General features: G+C 44.2%; 1 protein-coding gene across 3 annotated transcripts in view; it reads right to left on the reverse strand.

Moving 5' to 3' along the window:
• SLC2A9 (solute carrier family 2 member 9) overlaps positions 1–14,684 on the reverse strand; it is a 240,673-nt gene that overhangs the window by 116,808 nt on the left and 109,181 nt on the right. For all 3 annotated transcript variants that reach the window (XM_055385499.2, XM_019025258.4, XM_004038433.5), the window contains exon 8: positions 10,769–10,879. In XM_055385499.2, the coding sequence (XP_055241474.2) occupies positions 10,769–10,879 (111 nt within the window). The remainder of the gene's footprint in view (positions 1–10,768; positions 10,880–14,684) is intronic.

Genomic DNA, 14,684 nt, shown 5'->3' on the forward strand with positions numbered 1-14,684 from the left:
AAGGAAATATTGGAATCCTAATCTCCTATTCCCTAGAATGTGACCTTGTTTGGGAATAGGGTCTTTAGTTTTAGGTGATTCAGTTAAAATGACATCATTTGGATGGGCCTCAATCCATGATGACTGGTGTCCTTGAGCCAATGGAAAAGGGAAAGTATGGACACGGAGACAGACATGCACACAGGCCTGTAATCCCAGCACTTTGGGAGGCCAAAATGGGTGGATTACTTGAGGTCAGGAGTTCGAGACCAGCCTGGCCAACATGATGAAACCCTGTCTCCACTAAAAAAAATATAAAAAGTAGCCAGGTGTGGTGGTGCATGCCTGTAATCCCAGCTACACGGGAGGCTGAGGCAGGAGGGAGGTTGAATTGCTGGAACTGGGATGCAAAGGTTGCAGTGAGCTGAGATTGTGCTACTGCATTCCAGCCTGGGTGACAGAGTGAGACATTCCACCTCAGAAAAACCAAAAACAAAAAAAGACATACACAGACAGAATGCCATCTGAAGATGAGGCAGGGGTTGGGATGATGCTTCTGCCAACTAAGAAACACCCAAGATCACCTGCAAGCTCCTGGAAGCTGGGAGAGAGGCACGGGACATTCTCCCTCACAGCCCTCAGGACAAATGAGCACTGCTGATGCTTTGCTCTCAGGCTTCTGGCCTTGAGAACTGTGATGCAATAAATTCCTGTTGTTTAAGCCACGTAGTTTGTGGCACATTGTTTTGGCAGCCTGGGCAAACCAACACAAGGAGCTAACACCTGATGGAGGGCAGGGCTTGTAATGTTGCCTGCTAAATGATTGAATGTATGTAAAAAAAAGAAGGAAGGTAGTCTCCAAATATGTACAACTATTATATGACAATAAACAACATTTTAAAAAGGAAGAGCTGGAGGGCAAGAAAATATCGCCTAAAATTTAATTTATCTCAAATTTATCTCAATTAAAGTGTCCAAATCTGATGTAATGTGCTTTCATATTATTTCATATACATTACTTTATATACACTTTATTTATTGCTCATTGTCTATATTGTATTCAATGTGTATATCTCTCTATATAAACTGCATGCGGTACTCCGTGCATGGCAGGAGTTCCTGACTTTCTCAGGGACTACAGCGTCCTACATGAGTTCTTTCCTGTGCCAGCCTTTTGGTCGTAGAAGACGCCCCATTCTCTGTGTCCAACTCCAGGCCGGGGCCTTTTTAAATTCTTCTGATTTACATAATCCCCATCCTTGCCTGGCTTGATGCTTCTGGGTCTGTGGGCCGTGTGGACTGACTGTGCGCAGGGGCCCTAGAAGCCTACCAGGAGGAAGCCCTGTTGGTTGGGCTCTGCCTCCCTCAGGAGGTCCTGTCTGACTGCTCCCTGCAGGGATCCCAGCCAAAGGCAAGAGCTCCCTCTTTAGTCAGCTGGTGTGATTTCCTCAACAGGCTTTACTAGAGCCCTACTCCGTTGAGCAACCATTAATGGTATTGAATGCATGACAACTACTATGGCCATTTCTTTAAACATGATGCATGACACACACTCTCTCTCTCCCTCCCTCCCTCTCTCTCTCTTTCTCTCTTTCAAATTTACATTTTAAAGCAACTCTATGAGGTTTCCCCTAATAACTCAGCCAAAGCGGTGCAGACAACTGAGACTCTTTCAGAGAGAAATGTAAATGCTGGGGCAAGATGTGGCCCAGATGAGGGCCACCCCGCAGGCATCCCAAACAGCTGTTTCCTAATCCTGACATGTTGGAATGGAGGAGTACCTGAGGAACTCTTGGCACATGAGCAATTGGTGACTTTCTACTCAGAAGTTGGATTATTGTCAAAGTTTTAGCTGCAAAAGGATGGGAGAAAGGAGCAGAGAATGGTGTGATTATCACTGACGCAGCTCCCTCCGCAGAGAACAGAAGGCCAAGGTACAATACATGAAAAGAAATTTCACATTCCAGTATTACTTTTAGCTGCTGGTAATCCTGTTTTAAACATGCAAAGGCTAATCTTTACTTTCACAAATCTCTCTAAAAAGAAGCCAAGACCTTGGAAAGCTGTGGTTATTGCAAGTTAGTGAAATTTTAAAATTTATGTTCAGAGGACAGAGTGCCAGAAACAATTTTCTGCTTGGGACAGCCTCTCTCTAAGTTAAAAACGGAATATAATTCAATGAAACAAACTTTTTTGGGAATTTCTGCTTAAAAGATGAATGTGCATAAAAGGTATCGGTGTATCTGTTTGGGCCAAAGGTGTGAGAAATGAGAGTTGCATTTTAAATAATGATCATCCCAGGGTGGCCCATGATCTCTAAGTATAACAAATTAAAATGTCTTGAGATATTTCAGCCAAAGTGCAAAACAGACATGGGTTTTCCTTCCATCCCATGCCAACTGGGATGGAAGGAAAGGCTGGCAGCAGACAGGCTTTTCCAAGTTCTCCAGTCCTGTGGACGTCTCCTCCACTTGGGTCACTTTACAAGCTTGGCTTGAGGCCGTAGCTTCTGCAGTTTCTAAGTGAAGCACTCCCCCTCACGCTCTTACTCTTCTCAAAAAAGGCAAAATGTGGTTCTAAACAGGTTTGTGAGGATACATTCATATTGTTCTTGGAAATTTGGGCAAGTAGAAAAAAAATTAGCTCTTCAAGGAGCAGAGAAAGAGACACTGGATGTCCAGATGACTTAGGAGTCAGGGCTTCCATAGCAGGAGCATCGAGTTGGCAGAGGGCAGTGGGCAGTGGGAACAGCCGCCACTTAGAACTGACACAAGGGGATGGTAAATGCTGTCTCCACCCTGCACTCCATGAGCCACATCCACACTTTCCTTTGGTGAGTGAAGCTGGTGGGGCCGGACACAGGGGAGCCAAAGGATGTTATCAGAGGGATGGGGAGTAAATCAGGAAAATTTGGTGGGAAGTAAAGACTCAGGAGCACATCCCAAGAGTCAGAGGGTGAGCTGCAGGAACGGACTTGTGGGTATGTCCTTGGCCAAACTCAAAAATAGAGCTACTTACTTAAAAGATATTATTCAGAGCTTGGGGTGGGTGGGAGTGGAAACTGCAGGGGAATGTGCTTCCAGGGCAAAACCCCACCTTTTCTGCTTGGGGATGCTGGGGCACTGACTCTGTTTCTTCCCTTCCTCATCCCCACCCAGTCCTCAACCCATGAGGATGACCTGTCATAACCAGAAGTATTAGTTCATTCTCATGCTGCTATAAAGAACTGCCGAAGACTGGGTAGTTTACAAAGGAAAGAGGTTTAATTGACAAAGTTCCACAGGGCTGGGGAGGCCTCAGAAAACTTACAATCATGGTGGAAGGGGAAGAAAACTCATCCTTCTTCATGTGGTGGCAGGAAGGAGAAGAATGAGTGCCCAGTGAAGGGGGAAGTCCCTTATAAAACCATCAGATCTCATGAGAACTCACTCACTATCATGAGAACAGCATGAGGGTAACTGCTCCCATGATTCAATTACCTCCCACCGGTCCCTCCCATGACACATGGGGATTGTGGGAACTATAATTCAAGGTGAGATTTGGGTGGGGACACAGAGCCAAACCATATCAACGAGAGTCCACATTTCTCTGCCTGCTTCCTGCTCAGGCAATGGTAACACTAATGCTTTTGATCTAAGCTCTGAACATGAAAAGCCATTTAGCCTGAGTTTTAACTTCTCAGTTCTGGTGATGCCACCCAGCTCAGAATGAGCTCAGGCCCCCAGGGGTTTGGGTTGGGAGCCAAGGGGAAAATCTAGCTTTGTTTCTGCTTGCTACAACCCTCATTTCTCCTAAGGTCCTGTAACATTTGTTAAATAAACTGGGGACTTGATCTAGTATTTTAGTGGAGGAAGGGTGTAGTTTCTTCTAGTCTGTGACCTATAGAAATGCCATAGAATCATTATTTATCAATGAAAAAGGAATGTCTGTCAAGGGAAATTAATTGAACTCAGTCCTTTCGAGGCCAGTTCTAGAGCACATGTCAGTGTGATGATTCACAGGGAAAACCGGCCACTCTCCAAGCCTTGTGACAACGCTCTCTGTTTCTACCCTTGTCACCCTCTGCCATTATCTATTTTGTCTACAGCAGTCAGAGGGATTTAAAGCATGACCTGGCACTCTCCTTTTAACACCCCTGTCCACTAAAAGCCTTATAGACAGCAAAGAAAACAATCAAAAGAGTGAAGAGAAAACCTACAAAATGGGAGAAAAGATCTGCAAACCATATTTGAATCCCCTCAAGCCCCATGCCCCCCCACCAGCCCCTTGGCCCCTCAAGCGGCAGCCACATCCTTGCCCCTGCCTTGGGCTGCTGCAGACATCCCTGTCACCTCTCAGATTCTTGCTGTCTGTCCTAGAGGGAGACCCATGGGCTCAAAGCAACAAGCTCCCTGCCCTCTGACCTCTAGGCGGCTTCAGCAGAAATCAGAAATCAGAGGTCAGAAATCAGAAGGCAGAAGAAAGAGAATGAGGCCAGGGGTTGGTTTCTTGGTTCACTTTCTACAGAGACATTTTGCCTGGCTTTGTCCCTCTATCAAAGGTTGCAGCTCCTGATAGGTGGCGTACCCACCCTACATGCCCTCGGCTGCCCTGAATTAATCTGCCTTCGAGCTGCTCAGGTTCACTGTGTCCCTCTTTCCCAAAGGTTTTTCTTTCAGCAGCTTCTTTTGCCTGACATGCTCTTCCCAGACAGCTGGGCTCACCTGGAGCCTGACCACAATATTTAAAATGGCAACTGCCCCCGTCTCTCCATTCCCCTTTCTCTGCTCTACTGTTTTCTCATAACATCCTTCACCTTCTAAAACACTGTGTGGGGTACTCCCTTGTTACACTGTCTGTGACCCCATGAGGAGCTCTCCTTCTCCACAGCAGAGACCTTTGTCTGTTTTGTCCACTGGCACAGAGCAGGGGCCCAAGTGAGCACTTACTGAGTGCTGGAGGAAGAAGCACCCTGGCCTTGGGCTCGTCTTCTAGTCTTTGAGAGGCAGCAGGGCAGCTTCGGCATTTTCCATGTCTGCTTCTCTTCAGGGATATTAATAACAAGAGTAACTGCGTGAGTTTCCCAGGGCTGCCGTGATAAGGTCCCAGAGACAGAGCGGCTTCAGCAATAGAAACGTGTTGTCTCACAGTTCTGGAGGCTGGAAGTCCAAGATCAAAGTGTCTGCAGGGCCCTGCCTCTGGAGGCGCCAGGGAAGGGTCTGTTGCAGGGCCCTCTCCTGGCTTGTAGTGTGTTTTGGCTTTCAGCAGCACAATTCTAATTTTTAGAGGGCGTTCTGCCTGTGTGTATGCCTGCATCTAAATTTTCCCTTTTCATAAGGACAGTCGTACTGGATTAGGGGCCCACCCTATTCCAGTATAACCGTATCTTAGCTTAACTAGTTACAACTGCAATGATCCTATTTCCAATTCAAGTCACATTCCGAGGTACTAGGGACTTCAACATATGCATTTTGAGGAGGTGCAATTCAACCCATAACAATAGTTAACATTTATTGAGTATCTTCTCTATGCCAAGCACTGTGAATTACAGTATGAGTCCCATGACAATACCTGCTGAGGCTTAGATCTGTTATTATTGCCACTTTCACTAAGAGAAAAATGGGTATCAGAGACGTTAAGTGACTAGCTCAAGGTCACCCAGCTAGCAGGTGCGGGGCCAGTATGAAACACAGCCCAGATGATCTATCACCCTGCTTTCTCTCTTTTACCACGTTCTGCTCTCACACGGGCTGGATCCAGTGTCCTGAGTTCCAGCAGTAAACTCTGAGGCCTTTGATTCTGAAATTGTCGAATTTTTTGGGAAGCAATGGAGACTACAGGCAACAGAAACCATAAGGATTTTTTTTTTTTTTTTACTGCAAGTCAAGAGCATATTCCATTCTTGCTAATTATGAAAATGTACTGCAGTGAATCAGAATGACTTCCTGTGAATTCTGACCCCTGATTTGTAAAAGCACAGAGTCTGTGCTTCTCAAGAGTGAGCCCTCACCCCACAAAGCCCCTGCCCCACATGGCCTGAATGATGCTCACTGGAAGTTCACTCATCAGAGAGTTAACACTGTGCCAGGCAAATCAATTTGGAAAACCAGCTGTTTCTGAAAGATGGCAATTATTTACAGTTCCCCAGGCTGATGACTGATGCCCTGAGCCAAAATTAATTGCAGATCAAATGAGCAAAGATGTCTTTCCCCTCTCAACTTTATTAGCCTCCTGAGCCATTTTAATAGACTGTCAAAATCTCATAAGAGGAATGAAAAAAATTGGAAAGTCTTTTTGGATAAGCAATCACTTCAAAGGGCTGGATGAAATATATGTATACATATTTGTGTGTTTATTACATATGTAACTGTATATATAAATATATTTATTGCCTTCTTTTCAAATATATTTCAAGTTATATATATTTTTGTATATTATATAAATATATAAAATATATTTTATATATTTATATATTTTATATCAATATACAAATATATAAAATATATCTACATATTTTATTTCCTTGTTTTCAAATACATAATATATAAACATTATATTATGCATATTATTATATATATAACCTATATAAATATGATATTTTTATATATACATAACTTTGGAAAGTGCAAGGAACTTACCTTATATTGATGCTCTGTGAGGAACAGGGGAGTGGCTTTCACACACTTTGGATTTTGTTTCCATAATTCTGTCAGATGCTGTATTAGTTTCCTATTGCTGCTGTAGCGAGTTACCACAGACTCAGTGGCTTAAAACAACCCAGGTGGATTATCTTATAGTTTTGGAAATCAGAAGTCTAGAATAGATCTTGCAGTGCAAACACGATGGTGTCTGCAGGGCTGGTTCCTTCTGCAGGCTCCAGGGCAGAATCTTGCCTGCTGCAGCTTCTAGAGAACATCTGCATTCCTGGGCATGTGACCCCTTCCTCACCTTCAAAGCTGGCAATGGCGTCACTCCTGCCTCTGCTTCCACCATCACATCTCCTTCTCTGACTCTGACCCTCCTGCCTCCTCCTTTCACTTACAAGGACCCTGTGATAATATTGGGCTCACCTGGGTAATCCAGGGTTAGCTCCCTATCTCAAGATTAGTCCCACCTGCAACATTCCTTTGTGCCATGAAAGGTAATATATTCCCAGCTTCTGGGAATCATGGTGTGGACATCTTGGGGAGCCATTATTTTGCCTACCACAGGTGGGAATGGTTATGTCCATTTTACAGATGAGCAAATAAATTCAGATGTGTTGGGCAATGTTCCCAAGACCACTTAGCTGGTAAATGGGTGATCAGGATTTTAATTCAGAGTAGCCTCATCCTAAAGCCAAAGCTGTTTCTCCCCAGAACATTTTTCTATTCCACACTCTCAACCTCATGCTGAATTTAGTTTCATGCCTTTCCAGAAATTGGGGTCAATGCTACCATTTTAAGGACTGTTTCCAATGGACTGTTCTGCATCCATCCTTGCATCTCCAGCTCTTTGAGAAGATGAAAGGGGGACAGACTACCCAATGCACTTCACTTCACCTAACTTCTGCTGGCTCTTCAGCTCTCAGGTTCCTGGTCCCTGTCTCCAGGAATCCCTCCCAGAACCCCTTATTTGAGAGGGAAGCTCATCTCAGTGTTGCATGTGGTAGTCGTTTCTAGGTTTGCTTTTCTCTCTAGATCACAGCAACTTCACCTGTGACAGCTGGCACAGTATGAGTGCACCTTAGGTGTCTGTGGAATGGATGAATGCATGCCTGCATGAAAGAATCCACCACCCAAGCTCTGAAGCATCACTTCCTGCTCAGAGGAACCTCCCACACAGAGGTTCCTGCACCTCTAGAACAGCAAAACATCATTTATCCTTGGGTCATAGTCAACCTCCTCCATCGGACTGTGAGCTCCTACAGGCAGGCACCATGGCAAAGGCCCTCTGTAAGCCCAGCACAGGGCCAACAGCCTGACCATGGGAGGAGCTGGCAAGAGCTTGCTAAATGGCAGGGTACCAACTGGCCATGGTCCAGATGACTGAGATCCACTGGGTCCAAACTTAAAGGCAGTGGCAGGAATGCTCTCCAGAGGCTGCGACTCTGAGTTCTGATTTTAGAAAGGACTCTTTCTTCCCTTCCAGGACTGTGAAGTCATTTACCCTCCTTTCTGGGGTTTCCAAGGAATACTTTGCCCAAAACTGTCAGCTTTTAAGGAAGATGATCTGCCTGCCAGAGCATCGGGATGAAAAGGAGTGGCTTCTGGAGTCTGGAATGAATAAGAATGGCTTCCCGTGAAGTCTTCTTGGACCAAGGGAAGAAGTGTAGCCACTTCCTCAGTGTGCCCCTCTTTCAAACAACGGCAATCATTGGACTTTCAGGCATGATGTGAGCATTCATGAGGTCCCATGTAGAACACTTTGGGGTGTCGGTGGCAGGGACAGTAGGGGCCCCATGATGTTCTCTTTCCCCAGTCTCTTGGGTTCTGAGCCAGCTGACTGTGTGACCCAGAGTAAGTCACTCCTTTTGGTCTTAGTTTCCTCAACTGTCAAAAGATAGCAAGAGCCCCTGTAAAATCCTGCTCTCCACAAGGATGTCCATCGTAGCCTTATGTAAAATCACACATTATGGAAATCTACCTAAATAGGACAAGAATAGTTACCACTTACTGGGTGTATACCATTTGCCAGCCACTGCTGGAATCACTTAATGTATATTCATTGGTACAATCCTCAGCCCATCCCTATGAAGCAGGGATGATGGCCTTTAGAAGTGGGGAAACTGAGTCACAGAGATGCTGAATAACTTACTTGGGGGTCACGCAGCTAATAAAAAGACACAGAGCTGGGAGTGAAACCCAGAAAGCATGGCACTGCCATCAGGTTCTGAGCAGAGACATTCAACAACCTCACCCGCAGACAATGGTTAAGGAAATTATCATACAGAAAATTACTGGAGAAGGATAAATCATTCAACACTAGTGTTAATTCAGGGAAGGTGATGATCTACATGATTTTCTGCATATATGATACACTTCAACAAAAAAATAATAAATAAGAAAATGGAGAGTCATTCTGACATAAGATTATGTGAACAAAAGCAGATTAGAGCTAGTATTTAGGATAGGATTACTGTGCTACTATGTAAGAAATATACATCTATGCATAGAAAGACAAGGGAAGAATTTGCCAAACTTCCTTGGGTAGTATGATTGTAGGTAATTTCTTCTTTGTTCCTCTCTACTTTTCCGAATTTTACAAATTTGCCCTAATGAGCTGGTATTGATTTCTTCACAATACCAATAAAATACTTTACAAAAAACATCTCCCGTACTTTCCCCATAAGTTTCATCTCAGACTGTGTTTTTCCATTGCTCAAAGTAAAAATAAATAAAGAAAACTGGGTGCAGTCTATAACTTGAGAATAACAAGAATGAATCTTGTGAAACTTCCAGAATGTGAAACGTTGAAATGTTTTCTTCTAATAAAAAGACCATGAAGTGGAAAGGGAAAGAGACAAAACATCATTCCTCTACATTTTTTATGGTATCTATTTTTTAAAAGCATCTTGTTAGAATGACCCATTAAGTGCAAGGTACAAAATGAAATGTTCTGTCAACAAGAAGTCAGAAAGACAATTGCAAGCCTCTGCCTGTTTGCATGGGCATCAATCTTATCAGTGCAAATCAGTGAGCAAGAGTGAAAATAAATGAACTACTCCATCAAGGTCAGAGAATATAACTCTCTAATTTTAGCCCTCTCTTTCCATTTGGAAGGGAGCCTAACTGTGTGCTGTGTGCCCAAAATGTGAGGCACAGACATAGCTACAAAAAAGAAGAGACACAAGCATCTCATAAAGAGGACAACTGAAGCTCAGAGATGTTGAGTGCACTGCTCAGTGCTACACAGCCAAGAAGTGCCAGAGCCAGGATTCAAATCCAGTTTGATCTGATTCCAAGATCTGGAAATTTCTACTAGGTTCTGAAGCCACCCAAATTTCCCCTCCACCAGATGTTTGTTTTGCATATTGGAGGTTGAGAAACAGTGACGAGTTCTATGCCTTCTTTTGAACATATTGGCTTATTATTAAGGTCTTCCTCTCTATTATACTGGTCAACTGAATGTCCTTTCTCCTTTGCCTTGCAAACTCCCACATGTCTGGGGTAATGAGATGACTGCTAATGGTTTTGAAACATTTTAAATGTCATGGTAAGAGATTGGAGATTCAAGCCAATTCTCTGATCCGAACTCCTGGGGACAATATGGCCCTGTTTCACAGGGCATTCATATTTCATCATTTGTGACTAGGTGAGAATTCAAAGGATGGAGTTATTTATTAAAAGGAAGATGACAGGGAAGCAAAATCTAGGAAGGAAATATTCTCTAGATGGGTAAAATGTCAGTGAAGAATATTCTCTAGACGGGTAAAATGTCAGTGAAGAGCTGCATGATGACCTCCTAAAATCCAGCCCCCTTTGGCATGACAAAGGACATGCTCCTCCAAAGAGATGCCTGTTTGTTGCCTGAGGTTCCCACAGTGCAGTGTTGCCTGCCCCGGAGGTGTCAGGAACTGGGTGAGAATTGTCGCTCTTCAGTATCCACTTTGAGGTTTTGGATCAATAGCCCAGACACAAATGATGTCTGGGTTCTCCCCATCCCAGCTATTTCTTTAAAACCAAGAGTTTGATGAATGATAGGAAACCACATTGTCCTAATTGATGAATTCTGATGGGGAAAGCCTGTGCCTTAAAGGACCTTATGAACATTCCCACTGTGCTGTGTAACCCCCTGTGGCATTCTCAGGAGTAACCCTCAGTTGACTTACAGAGAAGACGGCAGCCAAAGTCTCGATGCCCCCTGTACTCAAGGTGACGTATGGGATCTTTGCCGGAGGGATCCCAGCTTTTCCAAAGATGCTGTTGGTATAGAACCAAATCTGTAATGCAGGAAAGAATGAGAAGAGAGAATGGTCAGTGGAAGGACTTAATCTATTTTCTAAATCAAATTTGGGTATCAGGTGGTCTCTGGACTAAACTCAGAGTCCCAAGGTGGAGAGGCATGGATGCTCATTTTTCATTTTCATCCCACCTTCTCCCTTTCTTCATTACTTTTTTTCCTTATTTTATTATTTTATTTTTTATTTATATATATATTTTATTATACTTTAAGTTCTAGGGTACATGTGCACAATGTGCAGGTTAGTTACATATGTATACATGTGCCATGTTGGTGTGCTGCACCCATTAACTCGTCATTTACATTAGGTATATCTCCTAATGCTATCCCTCCCCACTACCCCCACCCCACAACAGGCCCCAGTGTGTGATGTTCTCCTGCACTACTGGGAATGTCCAGCTAAAAGACTACACTTCCCAGTTTTCTTGCAGCCAAGTGTGGCAGCGAGATAGAAACAGTAATGTTGGTGGGGCTTCCAGGAAGTTTCCTTTTTTTAAAAGGAACTTTTCATCAAGGAGGTCTGCTTCCATTTTTGTTTGTCCTTCCTTCTTTCTGTGTCAGGATGGTGGAGGTGATGGCTGGAGCCTCAGCAGCCTTTTTTGGATTACTAGGTGACTTCAGAACAGCACTGCCATTAACCTCCAGCGTAACTTTATGAGAACCAGAAAAGGTCCCCACTACACAAAACGCTTTACTGTCATCCACTGAAAAATTGCCATAGTAAATCCACAATGCATACAAGGTGAAAGATGTTCGCCAGAGTTGGGTAATGCACAACCTGTTTAACTATACATAGAGCCCCTGCCTTGGGATAAAAGCCACTTGTTTAGATGCTGGACCAGGAAGTTAGAAAGAGTTAGCCTGTGCCCTTACTGACTACACTGGTTCTGTAATTTATTATCCAAACATGAGCACTTTTGAGAGTGTTGATAACTATGCTAGGATGACACACTTACATTGAGTGTGTCCTGGGAAAACCAGGATGTGTGGTCTTGGAGTTGCTATACCAGCCCTCGCAACTTATTTCATGTGAGACTGAAAACCTTCCATCTTGTTGAGGTCTCTGTTGGGGTACCTGCCACATGAGGTTAGACCTAAATCCTAATTGATGCCCATGGCATCAGACAAGAACTGATTAGGAGTTTGGAGACCTGGCTCCATCTTGAACTAGCTGTGTGACCTCAGGCAATTCACCCTGCCCTGAGGAGATTCCTACTCCTCCCCAGTCAAATGAACATGACCATGCTTATTTTGCCTGTCCCATGAGGTGTCAGGAACTGGGTGAGAATTGTCACTCTTCAGTATTCACTCTGAGGATTTTAGCCTGGACACAAATGATGTCTGGGTTCTCCCCATCCCAGCCATTTCTTTAAAACCAAGAGTTTGCTGAATGATAGAAAACCACATTGTCCTAACTGATGAATTCTGATGGGGACACCCCCTGCGTTAAAGGACCTTATGAACATTTATGAACAGTTTGATACTTATTCAGCAGAAGTGTTAAAGCACATTGTTCATAACCTGTCAGGTCCAACGTTAGCTGGCCACACTCTCGCATTTTGCTCTTTGTTTCTGGATGAAGCTCTTGTTTCTATAGATCTGTCTTATTACCAGATGTTTTTAGCAAAAATTATTCATGCTTGGGGGGAAGATATAGGACCTACTTATATACCTACAGATGGTTAAATTTTGTGAAGAAAGTAAACTTCCATAAAGTTATGGGCATACCAAGAGATGCCAGTGAAAACTACGACACCCATTTCTTCGAGCTTGCAGGCATGGATGCATCCATCTATTGGCAAAAACAGGTTTTAATATTCGTGTAAAACAAGAACCTTCATGTTCTGCACCTGTCTCTCACTTGAGTGAGCATTAGACTCCAACGTTAGCCTGAACCTTGCTGCCACATCCATGGTGTACAGAGGTAGTGCCTAATAAATCCACTAATTCCTATTGTTCTCAGGGCTGTGACAGAAGCTGACATTATAACATTATCCTGAAAACTCTGTGTCCATTGAATATGTTTATACAATTGCTTCCCCTTTAGAAGGTAACTATGATCCCCAGTGCACCGTCAGGGTTGGATTCCAGAAGTGTAACAGCCTTTCTTAGTCATCAGCCAAATTCACTGATTTTCAATGGCCAACATTCTCTAGGGACCCTCTTAATGCCCTCAGGCTGACAGGCTGTCACCCATGTGAAGGTGTCTGACATTTGTGTTATTCACAGCCGTGGTTCTGATCCCCATGGCCTGACCAGCTCATGGTCCTGAGGCTCCCAGCCCTAGATCCCACTTAATGTGAATCCTCTTATGATGTGGCCAGCACCTCCTTCTGGCTCCTCTCACCCCTCACAACCCCGTCTTCCCTGGTTTCAATTCTCCCCATAGAGACACTGCTATAGATGTCCCTTAGTAGGTTAGTGAAGAGAGTCATTGTACATAAAGTTCTAAGTTCAGTGAGGGACAGTTATAACTTTTGCAGGGAAATTGATGAAGCTGGAAACCATCATTCTCAGCAAACTAACATAAGAACAGAAAACCAAACACCACATGTTCTCACTCATAAGTGGAAGTTGAACAATGAGAATACATGGAACCAGAGATGGGAACATCATACACCAGGGCCTGTCGGGGGGTGGGGGGGGCTAGGGGAGGGATGGCATTAGGAGAAATATCCAATGCAGATGACAGGTTGATGGGTGCAGCAAACCATCATGGCACGTGTATACCTATGTAACAAACCTGCACATTCTCCACAGGTATCCCAGAACTTAAAGTATAATAATAATAATAACAATAATAAAGCAATAAAAGCCATATTTAGTCTTATATTCATTCATGCATCAAAAGGCAGAAATCAGCCCACAGATCCTCTCCCGCAGCCCAGGGGCTACATGGGTCCTGCCGGGCTGGCCCTGTCTGCCCCGGGGCAGGCCTGGACATCACACACACTGCCAGTTTTAATCTGTTTGTGCCACGAAACCACTGCCCTCCCCCTACATCAGCTGATAGAGTGGGAAGGTGACTGCCTTCAGCTTTACCTCTGCTCACACTGAAGCTTATTTGATTGGACAGTTTGAGTTCGCTGTAAAATAAGAAAGCACTCAGGAAACTTAAGAGTGCATCCTGCCCCGGAGCACCCCCAGTCCCCACAGTGTGTGCTTTGTGTTGACCTTGTTCACCACACAACTCTGTCCTCTCAGGTTGCCCCTAGCCTCCCCGTGCAGCGTGGCAGGAGCAGCAGTTCTGGAGGCATAGAGTGGGGATTCCAGCCCCAGCACTGCCTCTCATGACCTGCGTGACCGCAGGCAAGCGATTTTGCATCTCGGAATCTCTGCTCTCCAAAGAAAGGTAATAATACTTCATCTTTCAGGGTTCTTGTAAAAGTTTTAATGATGATAAAAGAAATCATCCAGGACAGCACCTGTTATAATTGGCATATAACAAATTGTAGGTATCATTCTAGAAGGTTCTGTCCCTCCATGGAGATGTGATTGCTTCTTGGTTAAGAACAGCATCTGGAACCAACCCAAATGTCCAACAATGATAGACTGGATGAAGAAAATGTGGCACATATACACATGGAATACTATGCAGCCATAAAAAATGATGAGTTCATGTCCTTTGTAGGGACATGGATGAAGCTGGAAACCATCATTCTCAGCAAACTATCGCAAGGACAAAAAACCAAACACCGCATATTCTCACTCATAGGTGGGAATTGAACAATAAGAACACATGGACACAGGAAGGGGAACATCACACACCAGGGACTGTTCTGGGG

Source organism: Gorilla gorilla, chromosome 3, assembly GCF_029281585.2.
Source record: "Gorilla gorilla gorilla isolate KB3781 chromosome 3, NHGRI_mGorGor1-v2.1_pri, whole genome shotgun sequence".
NCBI classification, from domain to species: Eukaryota; Metazoa; Chordata; class Mammalia; order Primates; family Hominidae; genus Gorilla; species Gorilla gorilla.